Source organism: Bos mutus, chromosome 1, assembly GCF_027580195.1.
Source record: "Bos mutus isolate GX-2022 chromosome 1, NWIPB_WYAK_1.1, whole genome shotgun sequence".
In the NCBI taxonomy this organism is placed as follows: Eukaryota; Metazoa; Chordata; class Mammalia; order Artiodactyla; family Bovidae; genus Bos; species Bos mutus.
This window is the reverse complement of record NC_091617.1, coordinates 128,545,493-128,566,849: the sequence shown is the minus strand read 5'-3', so window position 1 is coordinate 128,566,849 and position 21,357 is coordinate 128,545,493. Positions and strand designations below refer to the sequence as shown.

At 39.1% G+C, this 21,357-nt stretch overlaps 1 protein-coding gene across 1 annotated transcript in view; it reads right to left on the bottom strand.

Moving 5' to 3' along the window:
* Positions 1–21,357, bottom strand: part of COPB2 (COPI coat complex subunit beta 2) — a 32,980-nt gene that overhangs the window by 449 nt on the left and 11,174 nt on the right. The window contains exons 4-21 of the mRNA XM_005904355.2: positions 21,184–21,310; positions 19,829–19,977; positions 17,870–18,016; positions 16,826–16,925; positions 16,024–16,166; positions 15,580–15,779; positions 14,139–14,249; positions 12,054–12,142; positions 11,855–11,961; positions 10,444–10,587; positions 9,441–9,571; positions 8,976–9,183; positions 4,393–4,503; positions 3,197–3,411; positions 888–980; positions 622–802; positions 368–436; positions 154–225 (exon numbers count right to left, since the gene is read on the bottom strand). Of these exons, the coding sequence (XP_005904417.1) occupies positions 154–225; positions 368–436; positions 622–802; positions 888–980; positions 3,197–3,411; positions 4,393–4,503; positions 8,976–9,183; positions 9,441–9,571; positions 10,444–10,587; positions 11,855–11,961; positions 12,054–12,142; positions 14,139–14,249; positions 15,580–15,779; positions 16,024–16,166; positions 16,826–16,925; positions 17,870–18,016; positions 19,829–19,977; positions 21,184–21,310 (2,397 nt within the window). The remainder of the gene's footprint in view (positions 1–153; positions 226–367; positions 437–621; positions 803–887; positions 981–3,196; positions 3,412–4,392; positions 4,504–8,975; positions 9,184–9,440; positions 9,572–10,443; positions 10,588–11,854; positions 11,962–12,053; positions 12,143–14,138; positions 14,250–15,579; positions 15,780–16,023; positions 16,167–16,825; positions 16,926–17,869; positions 18,017–19,828; positions 19,978–21,183; positions 21,311–21,357) is intronic.

The following is a 21,357-nucleotide window of genomic DNA, read 5'->3' as shown; positions in this document are numbered from 1 at the left end:
CCAACAGTCAGAAAGGGGTATCTTTCCATTTCAAAGCCTCTGCTCTGAAACTGATTACATCACTTAAAACACAGGCCTGCACAGCTAGCACACGTTCACGTGGAAAGAGGGTGAGGCTGGGGTCCAGCGGGAAGCTGGGTATGATGTCAATACCTTTTCTTCTTTGTTGGCTGTCTGGGAGGTCACGATAACAGGAGTAGGAGAAGCAGGTTTCCCATCAAGTTCCTGAAAATCCACAAAACAAAGGAATTTGTTCAGGAATTCGAAGTTTTTGCCAAAGGGAAGACTGATCGGGATTAGGAAGTGGGAGATGGTACTTAAAATCAACAAATCTCAACCAGACTATCTTGTGTAGCAGTCTACTGACCTGCTGAGCTGCAGATCTTGAGGGCTGAAAGCCTTTTGCCTCTTCCATAACATTTCTTTCTTCATTTGGCTATCAGGGAATGAAGCAATGATGGAATGAAATATTCTGAAAGCATAAGTCATCTATGAACTTAGCCCAAATCCCAAATACTAGCTCTCAATCAAATCAGAACGTATGTAGTACAGTTTAAAACCTTAAGCTGTGAATGCCCTTCTACTTGCAGTTACGCAAAATCAGGCGCCCCAGGCACTCACGGTGACAAGTGGGTACTGTTTGGCCGGCCATAGGTCAGCATGCGTTTCCTTCACCCATTCTTCTACAACAAAGGCTTCCTTTAATCCAGGGAAAAGGTTTTCATATTCCGTTGGATCAGCAAGGGATTCTGCTGCTTTCTGATTGACTTTTGAGAGGTTTTCTCTCCAGAGTTTCACCACCCTGTTACAGATATGGAACCAAAGGGAGATTGGTAAGGACTCTGTTTTTATCTGAAATATTTCCTCCCAAAATGAAAAGTCTGTACCTTGAAACCTGACTGGGTAGGTAAGTCCGTGCCAGGAAGGCAGCTTCTGGCAGTCGTCCAGTTCTAATCAAAAGCTCCAGGCAAGCATCAAGCCTACAGATTAAAGACAGGCACTGTTACCATGAATAAACACCGTAATAATGGCACTTAGCACATTAGAGAAATGTGAATTTAGTGCTGCAAAGTCAGCATTCCCTCTCCAGCTCCCACATGTATACCTCTTTTCTGTCACTGAGCCATTAACTTATCACCTGTGAGTTACATAATGGACTCCAGGAGTGTGAGAAATAAGATAGCTTTTGTGACCATTTTCAATCTGCTTCACTGTCCTAGGCAGACTAAAGGGGCTTTTTAAGACAAGGTAGCTGATACGAACACATTTAAGGGCTTCAGGAGATACAGAGGAGAAACTCGTTTCTCAAGTATATTGCTGAGGGCAGCATCTCTAAGATGAACAGTGCTAGACAATGCAGTGGTGCCCAGTAGGAAAATATCCAAGTGTCCATTCTCTTTATTTCAGTTTTTTCCTGTGTAAGTTTGATAAAGTGGATACTGTGTTTTAGAATTAAGAATTTTTTTTTATTTTAAAAAGGTAATACTTGGATATTACAAAGTAATATGCCATATATTACATAATATCCTCAGCACCAAAGTCACAAACGTTAATATTCTGCAAAAAACACGTGACTACTAAATACAATAAAAACATACCAAGTGGCATAAAAACATTAAAAACAACTAACAACTTAAGAGTTTAGGTCTGATTATGCCACCAAATAACTCTCTTCAGAATTTTTTGGGTTTTTGAATAATTGATAAGAAAAGTAGAACCAGACTTCCGTGGTGGGCCAATGGTTAAGAATCTGCCTGCCAATGCAGGGGGGATGTGTTGCAGGGCAGCTGAGCCCATGTGCCACAACTATTGAAGCCCCCATGCTCTAGAGTCCCTGCTCCCCGGTGAGAGAAGCCATCACAGTGAGAAGCTAGTGCACCACAACTATAGTGGTCCTCACTCACTGCAGCTGGAGAAAGCCCCTGCTCAGAGACAGACCCAGTGCAGCCAAAAAACAGTGGACCTATTCTTGTTAAGTTGCTCGGTCGTGTCGGATTCTTTTGCGACCCCATGGGCTGAAGCCCACCAGGCTCCTCTGTCCATGGGATTTACCAGGCAAAAATACTGGAGTGGGTTGCCATTTCCTTCTCCAGGGGATCTTCCCAACCCAGGAATCTAACCCATGTCTCCAGCATTGGCAAGCAGGTTGTTTACCACTGAGCCACCAGGGAAGCCCAGACCTTTTCTCACAGGTATATAAATGTATGCATGCTGTTGCTGCTGCTGCTGCTAAGTCGTGTCAGTCGTGTCCGACTCTGTGCGACCCCATAGACGGCAGCCCACCAGGCTCTGGCATCCCTGGGATTCTCCAGGCAAGAACACTGGAGTGGGTTGCCATTTCCTTCTCCAATGCATGAAAGTGAAAAGTGAAAGTGAATTCGCTCAGTTGTCCAACCCTTAGCGACCCCATGGACTGTAGCCCACCAGGCTCCTCCGTCCATGGGATTTTCCAGGCAAGAGTACTGGAGTAGGGTGTCATCAGATCTTTTCATTAGTTGACCATTATGAAATAAAATGCAAAAGTATTCATTAATTTTGCCTTACAGACTTTCTGAACCTCACAGTTCATCATAAAAACTTTGAATGTGTATGTATTTTATACCAAAGTTTTTATGATGAACTGTGAGGTTCAGAAAGTCTGTAAGGCAAAATTAATGAATACTTTTGCATTTTATTTCATAATGGTCAACTAATGAAAAGATCTGATATGTACTAACTGCTACACTTTTGAAAATATATGACATTTTAATGCTTTAAATGCAAATCTAAAAGTAACTAGCTAGTAACTAGTAACTAGCATCCTGATCCCCCTTTTGGATTTTTTGTTGTAAACAGATCAGAATTATTCAATTTGGGCAAAATCACCTGCCATTCAGGTACCAAATGACAGCCTCTTGCTGTCATTAAATAAAATACCTTAGCCAGGAAGTGGCAGGGCTATTGAGAAAGGGGTTTAACATTTCTCTTCTCTGAAGCTCAACTCTGCTCAAACATTTAGACAAACTGTGGTAAAAGCATCCTTTGCTGAAGCAGCCCTGTCCCCCTGCCTGCTCCTACCAGCAATACCCCCTGGCCAGGCATGTTCACTCTCCAGGGTTTCCTCTTCACGTTGCTCTCGAAAGACCACCCTCAAAAGTCAGTGCAGACAGTGCTTCTCATTACTCTGCCTGCCTTTAGACCGTGGGTTAATACTTACTTGCCCTGTAAAAAGTAGCTCATGAATGCCACATTATTCTTGCCGTCTCTCTCTGCGCCCTCTGCTAGCTTGTTCACCATACTAGCATTACCAGAGGCAGTGGCCAAAAGCAGCAGACCCCCATAGTCCTGTGCATGATGCAGGCACTCCTGGGCTAGGCCAAACTGGCATTTACTAATGGCAAGTTCAGCAAGCTGTTTCCACTTCTGTTCTGACTGTAAGAAAGAGTTTCCACATTAAAATATCTTTTAAATCAACATCTGAATTTCCAATACCAACATTATTCTGTTAATCTGAGCATTACTGTGCTGACAATTTTATATTTTCTATAATTATAAAATACATGTTTTATGTATACTGAGCTGTGCTTGTTAAGTTGGTTCTGTCAATCAAAATAAGAACAGAATGACAAAATATGTAATTAGGAAATGGAAATTATTCACATACACAAAATTAATTCAAACACAAATCAATTTTAATGCTGTATGAATAATTAGCCCATTATATTTTTATCTTGTAATTATATAGTGAAACTAAAACTAATAAGTTTTCAGGTGATTAGATTGTAATTTAAGGAATGATTTATAACCCTTTTTAAAAAGAATAGAAAAAGATTTTATGTCCTTAAATATTTAATAATAAATATTATTTCTGTCATTTGGTAGTGTCTCAGAAATCAAATAAAATGCTGCTCATTTGGATAATCTTAACATAGCTAAAATTTCTTTAGTACATCTGAAATGAATTCACCTGTAAAAGCTAGACTGAAACCATAACTGGAGCCCTCAATATAGGATCCATAAAAATGTCATTAAATTCAAAATGTCAGAACCCTTCTTTAAAACTAACATCTTCCTCACTAGTTTGGGATACTGACACATTACTGCTTGTCTGCATTATTTGAGAGTTCCAGATTCCTTTATCTACTATCTTCCAGCTATTCTTCTCTTCCAAAATAGATCCCATGTTAAGATTAAAAAAACAAAAAACTTTAGCTTAAATTAGAATGCTAAGAATATATTAATAAGAATATAGAATTAATCATTTTTAAAAAGACCAAAGAGAGGCAATAACCTCACCAAAATTAGTTACTAATTTGCATTTCAGAAAAGTTAAATAACACAACCTACACTAAACACATACAAATATCTACTGACCTTTCCATCAGTTACAAAAAATGATAAATTAGTACATACCTCTGCTTCCACTGCTAACTGGTATGCAATTTTTAGTTCTCCAAGCTGAAGAGCAAGTTCAAAGCGATGCTCAGGGTCTGTGGAAACTGTAAGAGCTTGCTGCTTGAAGCCCTGAACAGATAAGATATGTGTGTGTGTTTATGTACAGCAAAACCTGTGTGTGTAGTCTACATATACAGTGCACACACATGGCAAATAATCCATTTTCCCCTCAAAACTAAATACGCTGCCGACATTGGAAGCCCTGTTACTTAAACAAAAGTAACAATAACAACAACTACTCTTCAATAAGAAGACAGAAAAATTAAGGAGCCATTAAATCAACTGGTAAGAACATACAGGAAAGACAAAATTCAGTTGCACGCCTGTTTTCTAAGCATGGAAGCTGACCAATGCTTGATAAACTCAAGTAAAACAACAACTAGTAAAATTTAGAAGTATAAAAGTAAATATCAAAAATGATTCTAGAAAGTTGACTGGCCATTTAAAAAAGAAAAGGCACAGTAGTGTACACCTAGCTGTCTGTAATTGCCCAAGCTGGGCCTTAGAGATCTAGTCCTGGGCCTCAAAGAAAGGAAAATCAAATGTAAAACTTTACGATTTTCAATCATCCGCAGGTCATTTAGCAAACATTTTGCCTTCAGGTCCAGACACTGCCTGGGTGTTACCTATGCCTTTACTGTTGGTCTCATGTCCAGTTTACTCTTCAGCAAGTATTCCAGAGGGCAGAAGTCTAAAACCTCCTTCCCATGCTCCAGTCAGCCATCAGAAACAAGCTTTTAAGCCAACTACTATAATCACTATATTAGCTTCTCCCACAATACGGTGCTGATGGGGTCTGCCCTATGGGCAAATTCTTCAGCTCCAGGGGATTGGTATAATGAGACAAAAAGTTCAAGCTGCAGAAGACTTCCTCAGACTGAGGGTGAATGCTGTTAAGTCAGGATGCAGAAATTGGACAGTTCTGTCTCACTAAATAGTCAGCATGGCTGTATCACTGTGTTCAAAATAAGTTCCCAGACTATACAAGCTGCCCCTCCCTCCACTCACCCCTGAGGTACAAGGTAACAAGAAATTCTGAATAATCTGCATTACTCCTTTTCTCCCCTAGCACTAATGCAGACAACATACAATCCAAGAGTGGAGGATAGATAATCCATAGTACTAGTCATATATAGGTGAGGGCGAAGCAAATGAAATGAGGTGGACTATATATGTTTACTTTTGTTTTCCACCAAATCTCCACTGAAATGACACTAAAGGGATTCTTCTTTAAAGCACAAACTCCCAAGGACACATAAAAAGGCAGAGGAGAAATCAGTCTTAATAACAACACTTTGTGAAGCTTGAAAGCTGGTGAAGGAGTTAAACTTACTGAAATAAACATTCAGTTAAAACACCAGAGAAGACTAAACCAGGAGTCAAGACAGCATAGAAATAACTCAATTCACACCTCAGCTGTGTCTTGTGAAGGGCAGTGTTAAAGCCAGCAAAGAAATCAAACTGCCTAGGTCTATATAAGAAGCAGTTAGACACCCCAGGTCCTCACGCCTCCCCACATCCTCTCAACACACATGGAAGACGAGGCTTGATGTCTAGAGAAGGTAAACTAGAGGGTCTCCAGCCTGAGGGATACCTACACACCCAGAAGGAATACCGAGTGGCAAAAGGAAAACAGGAGATTATGAGAATGGATACTTAACTAAATGTTTGAAATACTAAATACTGAGACATCAAGCTGTACTCTACCCACCGCACCCCCACCCCCACCCCCAGAATGGTGGTGATTGGGGAGCTTCTCTGTAAACTAACCCAAGGGGCTAGACTTAAAAATACTAAAATGTCAATGAGGGTCATATGCCAGCCTGAGCAGTGCTTGGTACAATATTAAGTGCTCATTAAATTTACTAAATGAACAAATTCATTACATGAAGAAACTGACATTGAGGTTTCCCAATCAATTGGCCCAGCCACATCACATATTTTAAGTTCATACTCAATAAGTTCACCCATGAACTCAGATCTTTTGACCTGCTTCTTAGACCTCCACTCTTAAAGGAGTGCTCAAAGATCATCAGATACCTGAGGAAAATCTTTAAAAGGAAAGACAGAAATCAAACCAATAATAGCAGGACCAGTAACAGTAATCTGAAGAAAGCATACCAATAAGGGAAAAAGAAAACTCCAACTATCACTTATACCCTAACAGAGGGTATGAAGAGAAACTCTGATCAATAAACAAGATTTTAAAAGTCCAAGAATAACAAAATGAGAAAACCAGTGCCAAGAAGTCCAACATCTGAATAACAGTTCCACAGAGAGAATATGGAAAACATAGGAAGGAAATCAACAGAAACATGATTCAACAAAATCTCTCAAAAATGAAGGAATGATCTTCCAATTAAGAGAGCTCATCTAATACCTAGCAGAATGAATGATGACTGACTCCTAAGCCAGGGCCCACCATCATGATAACATTACAGAACAACAGGAGCAAGATCCAAAAAGCTTCCAAAGAGAAAAAAACAGATCAGGCACCGAGACTCAGGAATATAAATGGTTTAGACTTCAACAATAACTAGAAACCAGAAGACAAAATAGAATTTTTTCTTCAAAATTCTGAGAGAAAACTATCTCCAACTTAGAATTCTATATCCAATTAAGTGGCCAAATATGTTCTAGGGTAGAACAATGGCACTTTCAGATATTCAAGGTCACAAAAACATTTACTTCCTATCAATAAAAAACCCTTTTCTCAGAAAACTACTGAAGGACATACTCCAGCAAAATGAGGGAGTAAACCAGGAAAGAAGATAGGGGATATAGGAAACAATGGCTCAAGCCGAAGGGAGGCCCCAACATGATGGGGAGGGGATACTCATGATGAGGGAAAAAGTCAGCTGAGCCTGAAGGAGACTGAACACACTGAAAGGAGATAGCAAGGAAGTCTGGAGAAGCAGCAAAGTAGGAAAAATAACCCTAAACACATAGAGAAATAAGCAACGTTAATAAAAGAATCAGTTATTAACTCAGGGAAAACAACTGAAAAAAGGGGAAGCTATAATATGGCTCAGCTGTCAACAGGGTTTAAATAGTCATAATAATATAAACAATGGATACTGATCTAATCAAAATTATGATGTAACGATTTAAGTGGCATGTAAGTTGTTGAAGCAGGGGGAGTGAAAGAAAGATAAATTCTTCATTTTCTACAGAGTGGGAGGTCCCAAAAAATACCTAAAACTGAGAAACAGCAATATAATAAGCATGTTGCTACTAAGTCATGTCAGTCGTGTCCGACTCTGTGCGACCCCATAGACGGCAGCCCACCAGGCTCCTCCGTCCCTGGGATTCTCCAGGCAAGAACACTGGAGTGGGTTGCCATTTCCTTCTCCAATGCATGAAAGTGAAAAGTCAAAGTGAAGTCGCTCAGTCGTGTCTGAGTCTTGGCGACCCCATGGTCTGCAGCCTACCAGGCTCCTCCGTCCATGGGATTTTCCAGGCAAGAGTACTGGAGTGGGGTGCCATTGCCTTCTCCATAATAAGCATGTTAGACATGTGGAAATAAATGCCAATAGTCAGCTAAAAGAATTAAGTGATTACCACTAGGGAGCGTAAATGAGAGAAGGGAGAGGGCTGTGTTCTCCTAAGCCTTCCAAAGCTTTTGTGCACGTAACTTGGATTTTAAAGCAGCACTTTTCACAAGAGTCAGAAACAACTGAAATGTCCACCGACAGAGGACTAGATAAAGATGTGGTACATAGATACAATGGTATACTACACAGCCATAAATAGAATGAAATAATGCCAGTGGATCTAGAGATTATCATACTAAGTGAAGTAAGTCAGAAAGACAAAGACAAATATCACATAGTATCACTTATATGTGGAATTAAAATATGGCACAAATGAACCTATTTAAGAAACAGAAACAGATTCATAGACACAGAGAACAGATTTGTGGTTGCCAAGGAGGGGAGAGGGACAGAGATGGACTAGGAGTTTGGGGTTGGCAGGTGCAAACCATTTTGTACAGAATGGATAGACAACACCCTACTGTACAGCACAGAGAACTATACTCAATATTCTGCGATAAGCCACAACGGAAAAGATTATAAAAAAAGAATGTATATATGTGTATAACTGAGTCATACACAGCAGACAGGCACAACACTGTAAATCAACTATGTTTCAAGAATAAACAAACTCTGATTATAAAAATGCTACTTTAAGGAAAACGCTCATCACTAATGATAAATTTTATGTGTATTTTACAGAAAGAGAGAAGCTAGCTAGGATAGAGAAAAATACAGCATAGAAATGAAAATACTCATAGAATGGAAAAGAAGTCTAGAGAAAGGGAAGACTAATAAATCACCTTCAACATATAAAGGGGATATGAAGGACAATGAGAAAGGAGAAGGAAGCATATTACTAAGTGACCTAAATTTATAAGAGAAAGTCCACTGCCATAAGGAAACAATTACAGTGACAATAAAGAAAGAAAGTTCAAACTCATACAAACATTCTTTCAAATTGCTGGCTTTAAAAACACACATAAATAAACAAACAACCCCCCTTACCTGCTTTTCCAAGAAGTGTGCAACTCTGGTCCTCTGCTCTTTCGGGATGGTCGGGAGGACCTTATCGGCCATGCTGAAGTCCCTCCGCATGACGGCTGTCTGGTACTCCAGCACTGAAACCAGCAGGGAGTAGCTAACGATGTTCAGTTCCTTATCCCCCAGATAAAGCCTGTTGTCTTTAGGAATATAGCCCAGGAGATACATTGTCCTGTAAGAGAAATGGAAACTAATTTAGAATTAAGCCCAGATCAGTACATACTCTCTCCCTCCCTTCTTCCCTCTGCTTCTTGCTCAAAATCTTTTCATTTGATTGATGCAGTTTTAGTTAGCAAATTGCCACCTATTAAAACCATAACACTGAAAAACCAGGCCTATCATTGTTACAAGCCAGCAACTGGTTTTATTTTTAAAGTATACTTTTAAATTTAGGATATTAAAAACAAAAGCAAAACGATAGTCAGCTACCTGTCCAAGTGGGCAATGGTGACTATTTCTCCTCCGACATAATAATTTAATCTGTTCACAGAACTTGTGTAAATGAAGCAATCGCCTACCCACAGCCCTGTTTTCACAATTTCCTGAATCTCACCAAGAACCTACAGAAAGAAAATGAAGCCTGTTATTATCTTATTCAACAACAAATAACAAACTTTCAATAACAAAAAACTGAATGTAATTAGGGGTGATGGATAGAAAAAGAGATGCAAAGAAAGAATCCTATTTCAAGAAAGAAAATCTTTCTTGGAACGTCTATCTTCTTTCTTCATTTAAGAACAGATTCCTGAATGAGCATCTATAAAGTCTTACTGTTGAGTTAAAGCTATAATCTAAGAAAGTGCTGATTGAAATTTCTAACATACATGAGACTGGCATAATAAGTATTTCACAAAATCTTCTAAGACACCTCTACCATGGATGATTTATCTTTATATTTGGAAGTTCATTTAATTTATTTTTTTAAAGATAATTATAGACTTTCAATTTATTTTTTAAATGGAGGAAAATTGCTTTACAATATTGTATTGGTTTTTGCAGTACAACAAAGTGAATCAGCCATAATTAATATATATATCTTCTCCCTCTTGAGCTTCCATCCCTTCCTCACCAAGTTCCACCCCTCTAAGTCATCAGAGAGTACCAGGATAGGCTCCCTCTGCTTGAAAACCCATTTTAAATAACTCTAACTAAACTGTCTTAGGATCGTAACAACTTCTAACTTCCTTACTGAAAAACTGTCAAAGCTGGTCTAAAGATTTCCTATAATCAAAGCACAAATCTCTTTTAACAAATACTTTCAGACCCTGATCTTTGAGCCAAGACTTTAATTTCCACATTTTACCATAACTCCTTAAGTGTTTATTAAGTTTTCCCAAACCTAATTTACAATAAAATGTTACACTGAGTGAAGTTCAGCTGTAAGTACATAATTTGTTTAAAAACAAAGCTAAAGTTTCACTGATGCAATTACCTCAAAACCATCTTCAATGCCATCTTCAGTAACTCCTTCATGTGTTTCCTGTGCAGCCAAGACTTTTTCTGACAGATATTTAAGGATAAAAAATGACTCCTCAGTTGCAATACAGACTAGCTCTCCAGAGTCAGACCAGAAAATCTGTGACATGACAAACAAAAACACAGATAAATGATTTTGGAGTCTATGTGAATGTGACAAACTGCATATGCTGTTTCCTACAAGATTTATCTTCTTACATTAGAATAAAAAGTAAGCACTTAATCTGATACACACACACACACACTTGGGAGGTTGGACAGGGCGCTGCTATTTTATTTACAGAAATGGAAAGCCCTAGGGAGGCAGGAAGGAGCGCTGGCAGTAAGTGCTGGCAGTAAGTGAGATTCAGAGGAGTACAGACTATTTCTAGCTGCTCTACAACAGTGTCTCTCCCCCCCCCCCCCATTATGACCCCCACACCAAACCTTTTTTAGGCATTTTTTTCCCACTTTCCTTTATGAAGTTTTAATATCACAGATACTACACATCTGAAAGTGAAAGTTGCTCAGTCGTGTCCGACTCTTTGCGGCCCCATGGACAGTAGCCTACCAGGCTCCTCTGTCCCTGGAATTCTCCAGGCAAGAATACTGAAGTGGGTAGCCGTTCCCTTCTCCAGGGGATCTTTCCAACTCAGGGATCAAACTCAGGTCTCCTACGTTGCAGGCAGATTCTTTACCAACTGAGCCACCCAGGACGCCCACTATCCATCTATACATTATGTAATACATAAACATACACACAGTTTACAAACACATAACATGTATGAACATATGAACATCTATGTTTTATAGATAAAATAGAGTACTTTTTCTCATCAATTGGTTTCAGGAACCGATGTCTGCCCCCTTGAGGATGATGCCTCCCTTGCTGAGACAATGCAGACACTAGCAATCAGAACCAGGACCCTGGGAGATATCTGTCTCCAGAGATAACTTCCTGACAATGAAAGCTCTCAAAGAAGCAGGCAGATCTAAAGGTAGAAAACCATCACTGGTGAACGGCCACCTAAAGTTTAAACAGCCGTTATCAGATAACGTAGGCAAAGGCTTTCTGAACTGAGTGGGAGACTTGCAGGTCTTGCCACGTGAAGAACTCATTGACTTTTCGTCTTCAAAGCATTAAAGCCATTTAAAATACGACTAGCACTTGGCATTTGTACAACTCTTTATACTTTTCAAAAAGCCCAACATCTACTACCTTATTCAAATACCCCAATCCTCCTTTTAAAAGCAATCCCGAGGTAAATGGCCCCATGTCCATCACAATGGGACAGGGACAGCAGGGTACCAGGGTATTTCTTGGCCTCAGGGACCCAGAGTTTGTCACAAAGAGGTACATTCCAAAAACAGCAAAGACGGAAGCTCACGTGTTTGGGTTGAATTTCAATTCTGCGTATGAGTTCCGTATTTTCCCAGTCATAGAAAGCTAAACCATTTACAGACCTGACTCCCAGTAAGAAGCCTCCATAGATACCTACAAAGAACAACAAAATATTTTCAGATCTTTAGATGTTTTTGTGGCATTACAAAGTTTCTAAAATTGTATCATATATAAACAGCACTTACTTTCAGCTCCAAAGTCTGGTTTAAATGATTTTTTTTCCTTAAAGTTCTTAAATATCTTTACAACACTGTTGCTCTCTCTTATTGCATACCTAGGGGGAAAAGGAAAGCAATTATAGCCTATTACATATGTACTACACTGTAATTCCACCAAATATTACAAGTATCTTCAAATGTATTTAAGTAGTGAATTACACAAAAATATAAAATTAATATCTGAAGATTCACTAATATATTTTTTTCCTAAGAGATCAGTGAACTGCTTACAGTTGGACAAATAATGAACAGGCTTCACAATGTCTATTACACAAATTACTAGGGCTTACAAACCATTTTAAAAGATCCAAATGTCCTTCAACAGGTGAATGAGTAAACCAACTGTGGTCTATGCATACAATGGAATACTACTCTGCCAAAAAGGGAACCAGTTATTGATCCATGCAACCGTAAGTTGCTGTTTAGTCGCTCAGTCGTGTTTGACTCTTTGCAACCCCAGACTGTAGCCTGCCAGGCTCCTCTGTCCATGGGATTCCACAGGCAAAAATACTGGAGTGGGTAGCCATTTCCTTCTCCAGGGGATATTCCCAGATAAGAGATCAAACCTGCACATATCCTGCATCGCAGGCAGATTCGTTATCACTGAGCAATCCGGGAAGCCCATGTAATAACATGGATGCAGCTCAAATACATTATGCTGAGCAAAACAAGCCAGACGACAAGTATATACCGCACAACTCCACTGATGAAATCCTAAAGAAGACAAATCTAATCTAGTGGGGAACAAGGGTGGGGTGCTGCCTATAAGAGAAACAAGGGGATTGTTTTTGAGGTGACAGAAATGTTGACTGTGCTGGTGGTTACAGGTTACATCCATGTGTCCAAATTCGCTGAAAGATACACTTAAAACAGTGCCTTTTATTTTGTATAAATTATTCCTCAATAAAAAGTAACTTAAAAAAACAAAAACTTTTATAAGTGGCTCACTAGGTCAGTCATGCTTAGCAACAACTTATAAATTGTGTATACTCTGGCTTCTCTCTTGGAAGGGGGCTATGGCTGGATATTCAAGAGTATTATGAGAAAGGGATGGAATAAGTACTTTGCTCCAATAGGAAAGATGCTGAACAGGGAGGGCCTGGGCTGGATAAACCTGAAAAGAGGGAACTATCAAAACAGAGGGAGACGTGTGCTGAGAGAGGTATGGCAAGTCACAAACCATAACCGTGCTCACGGTAACAAAGTACTTTTTAGTATATGGAACTGTGCATAAATGAGTTTATTTAGGAAACTGATGAAAAGATCTTACCTCTCAGGGACCTTTTTGTTAAAAACTAAAAAGCATGCATCTTACTGAGCAATGCTGAGGCCTAAGTTGCCCACTGTTGGCAGAAGAGGCAACACAAAATACGGAGAAAACAAAACCAAGAAAACTATGAAGATGTAACTCAGTGTGTAGTCTGGAAAAAACCAAAACCCCCATGTTTATTACATGCACCAAACAGGAATCAAAAAGGAACCAGTCAGTAAATATCTAGTATAATATTGAGAGGTAGATTTTTTTCTGTTTTTAACGAGACAATTTTATGAACATTTTGAATTCAGACAGAATTTAAGAATGGGAGATAAGTAACATCATCATTTCTGTGATGTTTTATCACAGATTCATTAAGTTTTTATCATGATTACATTAGAATCTAGTATCTCTCCAAGTGGTTCAGATGAGGGCAGCAGCAGCAGCTCAGGATGCAGGTTCTGAGGGGGGAGGTGGGACCTGCCAAGGTCTTTATCTGAGGGACTACTCTGCCTTCAGCCCTGCCATGGGCTCCACCAAGAAAAAATAGGTGTTGGGTCCCCAGTTTATTATTGGGTCAGATTGAGTGAGCCAGCTCAAAACCGAGTATAAAATGTTAAATGCAGCTCATGCTGCATATTTGCCCCTGACTAATCCTCCAACACAGGTCTGGTGAGAACTGGTCTTCAACATGGAGAAGCACAGCCTACTGAGCCTTGCAGACCTCTTCAATACAGCTGCATACAGAATGCCCACTGGTTATCAGGGGCAGCTGATATGACACAGACAAAACTTACTCTGAAGAGTCGTGGGCCCACGCGAACTCCTGGGCAGACCCAAAGCTCTTGTTCCTCAGTGCCATTGCCGTGTAGATGATGTACTCGCCGTCACCACACACCACAACAAACCTACAAGTTAGAAAAGCCAGGGTGGGGAGAAGTACAGAGGACCAATGACATGCAGAAGTTAAGAAACAATGATTTATCTTGTTTCTAATATGGTGAAATATTTCTAATAACAAATGTTAGTTCAGTTGACTGTTACAAATGAACCTAATATCTTTTAAAGTTATATATTTCTTGGAATACAGAGCTAGACAAAAATACTACACCTAACAAATCAAAAGCAGATTATGAAGATGGGGTTACTGCTGAAAATATTATTGCAATGGCCTCTCTTACAAACAAAGGGTCAGGAAGATAAGAAAGGCTGGAGACGTATAGGAGAGGACTCCAATAATTCAACTAGCATTTGTTGAGTACTCAGATACCTGGCATTTTGCTCATTACATCTACACAATAAGAAGGCATGACCTTCTTGCAAGGCTACCATCACTTTAAAGCTGATCATTCAAATAAATGAAAATATCTTACCCCACTTTTCAATGACTGTTAAATTTATGATATTTGTAATAAACAGGGTATTTTTAACATTTGATAAGAAAAAAAGAATGTTGCATGGTCAAAACTTTCTCAACAGACATATTGGCTGTTATTAGACTGCCAAAGGTGAAATGTAAAACTTAAGCAAAAATTGTTTTATGATATTAAGGGGAAAATATGTAATGTGTTCTTATTCTTCATAAGAAAACTTTATTGCAAGTAATTATGGAGACCATTTACTGAACAAGGCAGCATACTTGGTTTATATACTTGGTCTTTTTTAATACTCAGGACAGCATTATAAAATGCTCAGATCTACTTTAAAATAATTTTTAAAGCTTACACGTTTAAACTCATTGTATGAGAAACAAGATGTTCAGTGCTTTACAAATCTTAAGGGAGAAACAAAGCTGATGGTACAAATTACAGAGAAGAAGCAGAATTATTACCTTTCCCAAAACTTTTTCAAAAGACAAAGACCTCACAACTCTTCTTAAGAGCAATGAGTCAGCAAATATGTAGAGAGCACCTACTAAGTCTTGGGTAAAACAGGATTCTTGCCCTTGAAAGAGCATAAGGACATGTCATATGGACGCATACCAACACATATGAAACAGAGTCAACACAAACTATTTCACTGTTCAAAACTGTGTAGTGGGAAAGGCCAGGAAGGCAATTATGCTTCACTGTGCATGCAGACAAGATCAACAGGCCTGGCTGCCTGCCACTGTGTTGAGGACTGTGAGGCAGGGCAAAAGCTCCATGAGGAATGCGCATCACAGGCAGGGCTGCGAGACAAGCTGTGGATATGCAAACACACACAGAGGTCCAGAGGGAGATTCTGGTGGTAGCTTACCGCCCGTTAGGATTGTGCTGAATAGTCTGAGGGTATATTTCACAACTGCCCATATCTTTTACTGCCAGTGGCAGTCTTTCTCCATCTTTAATTTCAGCATCTCCCATTGCTTTTAGGTTGGCCTGCTGGACTTCTGAATGTTTGGCCCAGATTATCTTTCCATTGGCATCCATGGACATGGCAGGTTCCTCCCGACCAAGCTGGAGGAATGACAAATGACTTTTAGCCACAAAAAGGAGAACAAATGAAACTACAACAAAATAAACATTTTCTATTTTCATTTAATGGAGGGCTCCTTTCTTCCACTTAACTCTCCTCGCCAGTACCTAATCTCTTTTAAGTACATAGCTCAATGACAGAGTGCCAGTTTAACAAAGCTGGTGACTTAGAAGAAAACTGCTCCCCCTGTATACCCTATTCAGAGACAGTGCAATGAGAGATTACCTTAACAATGATGCTCCCTTCATCATAGCCCAAAGCAACGTTATTGGACCCTCGCAGGCTGGCCACACACCATACTCTCTCCATTCCATAATTCAAAGTACTCTCAAGGCGATAGGTGCTTGAATGCCAAATACGCACAGTTCCTGAAAAAACAATGTGAATCAGCCATTTGACTTGAATACCCAAAAGTGAACTGTCAGGTGGACCAGCCACGTGGAAGTCTTTATATTCAAACACAACACACTTCCTGGAAGCTTCATTTTTGATCTGTAGTCTGTGACTTTATAGAGCAACATAAACATATAATAGAAAGTACATAACAAGCTAAAACAAAGAAATGTCATTTTTATGTGTGAAATAATGACAGGATTCCTGGGTACAGTGCCTACTACATGCCAGATGCTTTCTATGTTATTTCTCCACATCCTTGCACTATGATCCTATGAGGCAGGTATATCTATTCCCATTTCATAATGTATCTAAACCACACATCTATGAAGTGGCAGAGCCTGAATCTGATCCCAGGATTTCAGACTCCAAAGCACAGGCTTTTTCCGTCTTCCCCTAGCACTTCTAGGTGTCCTCTTATGTACCTAACAGAGTCAAAACACATCAGAATCATGATGATGATAATGATAGTAACAATGTCCTTGTACTCTACTATAGCTTAAGTAATCTACTCTATTAAAAAATAGCAAAATCTTTTGAAACTTCCAATGAAAGTGTAGGGCACTAAGCTGGCTTACGTATCCACTCAGCAATGAATGATAAGCATAGGAATAAATATACATTTCTAACTTACCATCTTCTGAACCTGTGATGATAATGGGCAGCTCAGGATGAAAACTGGCACAAGACACATTTTGGGCATGTCCCTCCAGTGTCTGTACACAAGTTTTATTCTATAGTCAATACACAGAAAACACTCTTATTAGTGGAAAACAATAACTCATCCTTAATTTTCCCCGAGCACAGATACACAATCAATGATAATGGTCATAAAAATCTAAACAGTATTCAATACAGAGATTTTTTAAAGAGAATCATCTTATTGTGTACATGTTTTCTCATTATTTGATAGTACAGGCAAAAGTAACTATCATATTTAAAGAAGAAAACATACACACACACACACCCTGAAAGAGCTGGTTTTCATCTAAGTATCAGTGCCCCCATTTCCTAAGATGTCTTTAATGTTTTTATCCTGCATTTAAACACAGATTTGAGTATCTCACGATAAGTGGTTTTCTAGGCCTCATTTTATTAACTATTCGTGGTTATTTTGATGTGCTGCTAAGTCGCTTCAGTCATGTCTGACTCTGTGCGACCCCATAGATGGCAGCCCACAAGGCTCCCCTGTCCCTGGGATTCTCCAGGCAAGAACACTGGAGTGGGTGAGAAACAAAAAAATTAAAATTTAAAATCTTGGAGATAAAAAGTGTAGAAACAAGAGTTCATAATCAGGTTTACAAGAGTTTATGTGGCAAAATGATAGCACTATTGTGATGTCTGACATTGGTCACTAGTGTGCTAGTTCTGAAATACAAATGGAAGTCTGCCAATGAGGATACCAAAGGATATAAGAACTCATTTTAATTAAAACCTTGAAATTTCTCACTTCTAGTAGTAAATGAAAAATGAACATGATGGCATTTTATTTTTAAACTCTTAATAAGCATTTGTTGTTATTTTCATGGGGAATTCTGAGACCACAGTTTAGGTGCAATTCCTGATGCCTTATTATTATGCTCAAAACAGAGTTCAACAACCCAAGTTTGAACTGTCCTGTAAGAAACAGTGAGACGTACATCTAACATAAGGCAAGTAAGCTATGAAAAAACTGTACCTGATAGTCCCATATTTTCACAAGACGGTCATCTGCTCCTGAGATGAGGTATGGCTTGTCACCACCACTGTAGTAATCAATGCAATTCACACCTTTCTCATGTCCCTCCAGAGTGAAGTTTGGGGACGATGAGCCCAGCTGCCACACCTTCAGAGAGCAACAGCATCTGCCAGTCAACATGGGGCCTTCATTTCAGAAGGCAGCTCCACCACACCCCTGACAGGTCACAGAAATGCCAAAGCCCAGCAGAGAAGCTGAAGAATGCTCAGTTTTTCACCCACGTGTTTGGGTTCTTTCTCACTTTACTTGAATTTCCAGAGGGCAGAATCACTATGGCATTCTCTGAAATGCCAAATTCCAGGCTTTATCCTTAGAGATTATGATTCAGTGGAACTACAATGAAATTCAGGAATCTAGATTTTCAACAGACACCCCAGGTGTCTTGACTTTGAGAAACACTACTGTAAGGGTAGGAAATGATGTTATGAGAGAGTTATTAGTAACACAAAGCTAATGAAAATGGACTTAGTGAGATGTATTAAAAGGAAAAAAATTACTGCTTTAATCAAAAAATTTCAAGTATGAAAAAGCAGTCAAATATTACTACAGCACTGCTATTGAGCTTTATCTTTACAAATATTTATTTTGTATGACCACTTCATGGGAGGCCCCGTGGGGAGTACAAAGATATGTAAACAAACTTTACTAGGGCCAAAGGTAAGACAATTTTGTCCTCAAGTTATATCGAATTTAGTGAAGAAAGTTTGAAACTAATTACAAAGTTTTCAACCTATGTCAAAAACAAGGATAATTTAGTAAAAGAAAAATGATAATAAAGTAATTCAAAGCCCTAAGATATTCAACATGTACTATTTAATAATAAGTTGTCAAACAGAAGACAACAGTTTATATAAGTTAAAGGAAAACTAATAAAAATGTTACATAGATGTAAGCCTGTTCATGTAAGCGAAGTTAAATCTATGCATATGGAAATATTTTAAATACTGCAGTGGGAAAAGGAATATATGTGCACTCACTGCAACATGCATCTAATACAGACAGGGCACTGTGCTGCTTGCCAATGTGTGTCTGCTTGTGGGAGAAGGGTAACATACGGTTCCTGCCCCAAACATCAACATTTCAGGAATAAAGATTTCCCATTATTATTCAGCAGGAAGGCCATAAGAGGCCAAAAAGAATGGAAGGAATGGGATGAGAATGGCTCTGTCTAGGGGTGAAATGGATGTCTGAAGGGAGCTTCTCAGAGTAAATAACTGCTAAGCCTTGAAAGATGAGTAATTCTCCAGAGGAAAGAAATCAAAAAGGGAGAATAAAGAATACTGTAGGCAGAGGGACCAGCTGAATGAGGTAAGGTTCCGTGAACATTCATGGCTTCTTGAGAAAATGGTGAGGAGACCAGGTTTACAGGACATGACTCCTAACATTAGCTAAGGTTGGTCTTGCAAACCCTTGTATTCCACACCAAGGCATCTGGACTTTACCCTTAGATTGGGAACTGACAAGACGGAACCCATGTTTTAGAAAGATAACTGGCAGTGGTATGGAGAAATAGAGTAAGAAAAAGAGAATGGAGGCAAATGAAATAGATTAATAATCAGCAGAAGGAAACAGCAAATACACTAACAAAGAGGAAAACAGTGACCTAGAGAAGACACAGGCATTTTCTTATTCTGGGTTTGCAGAGGTTTAAAACTCTTACAATATACTGCTTCCACATGGAGAAACACCCCTCCATTAAGAGCACTGAGTTGCCACACCATTTTTCTAAACAGAATATGCCCTTCTGAATCAAAATAAGAAGTCCTATTTTGCTTCAAAATGAGCTTTTGAGGGAAACTTCTAAGATAGGAATAACTTTCTGGGAAGACAGCAGTAAAATACCTAACACAATTATATCTCACCAACAAGCATAACTGACACAAACAATGGGCATCTTACCTTGATTGTCCTGTCCAAAGAAGCACTAGCAAACTGGTTGTTATCTTTAGGGTTGATCACAATCTGCATTACATAATGGGTGTGTCCTTCAAACACTTGTGAGCAAGACCATTTTTTATCCCAGTCCCAGAGTTTAATAAGCATGTCATCTAGACCAAAAGAAAGTCTCCACTTAGTTGCAATATCTATTTCTTTCATTCAGAACTAAGGTGCAGAATCTCTGTGCCTTTTTAAGGAAGAAAATCTAACACAAATCATATATTCCATGACTTACAGACACCGAATCAGAATTGAACAGATTTTTTCAACATGCTTATTCTAAGAACACTTTTAACTTTCTGAAGAATGGAGATAAAAGAGATTACTAATAGCAAATATACAATTTTCATGGAAAAAATTTAAAATAGACTCAATGGGTTTTACAGAATGATAAAAGAGTAACAAGTTTAATTAGAGTCTAAGTATGACTGAATAATGATGACAATGACTATTTCAGAAACAAGCATTTCCCTTTTAATCAGTTCAGTTGCTTAGTCATGTCTGACTCTTTTAGACCCCATGGACTGCAGCACGCCAGGCTTCAACTGGTTAAAAAAAGTTCTGAAATACTTCTCAATTTCTAACTTAAAAATGTTTCAAAGAGCTATTACCAATTTAGTGCAACTTGTTTTACTGCTACTGCTAAATCACTTCAGTTGTGTCTGACTCTGTGTGACCTCATAGACAGCAGCCCACCAGGCTCCCCCGTCCCTGGGATTCTCCAGGCAAGAACACTGGAGTGGGGTGCCATTTCCTTCTCCAATGCATGAAAGTGAAAAGTGAAAGTGAAGTCGCTCAGTCGTGTCCGACTCTTAGCGACCCCATGGACTGCAGCCTACCAGGCTCCTCCATCCATGGGATTTTCCAAGCAAGAGTACTGGAGTGGGGTGCCATTGCCTTCTCCGGCAACTTGTTTTAACTGCCTTCCAAAAAGCTCCACTGCTTTATACATAATACCAAGGTGCAAACTAGTCTGAATATAAAGATAAAACTGACTAGAGTATATGGCAATCTGCCAAAAACTCACTCACTCAGCAGGTAAATTAGCTTTCTGTTCAGCAGATGTTCCACATCTAGACCTTCAGGTCTTCCCTGACAGGAATCAGAGCAACTGCTACACAAATCCTAAGTAGAGCTGACATGCATTAAAATACAAAAGCAAGCAGCACTGATAGCATGTTAATGGATTTAAATAGTTTAAAGGCTGCTTGAAATCAGAACTCTACTTGTAACAGCAGTAAATGAATTGCATGTCTCACTAAATGAAAATGAATTACTCAAAGAGACCTACATGACCAATAGGGGTCATCTCTTACCACTGCTGGTTAGAATGAAAGGCTGGGTTGGATGAACAGCAATACAGCGAATGTAGTCTGAATGTGCCTCAAACATATGAACTCTCTCCAGAGTGTTGTAATTGAATACTCTAATCTGCATGTCATCCTAGAAATGAAAATTTAAAAACCATCATTACTCTTATGAAGTAAACT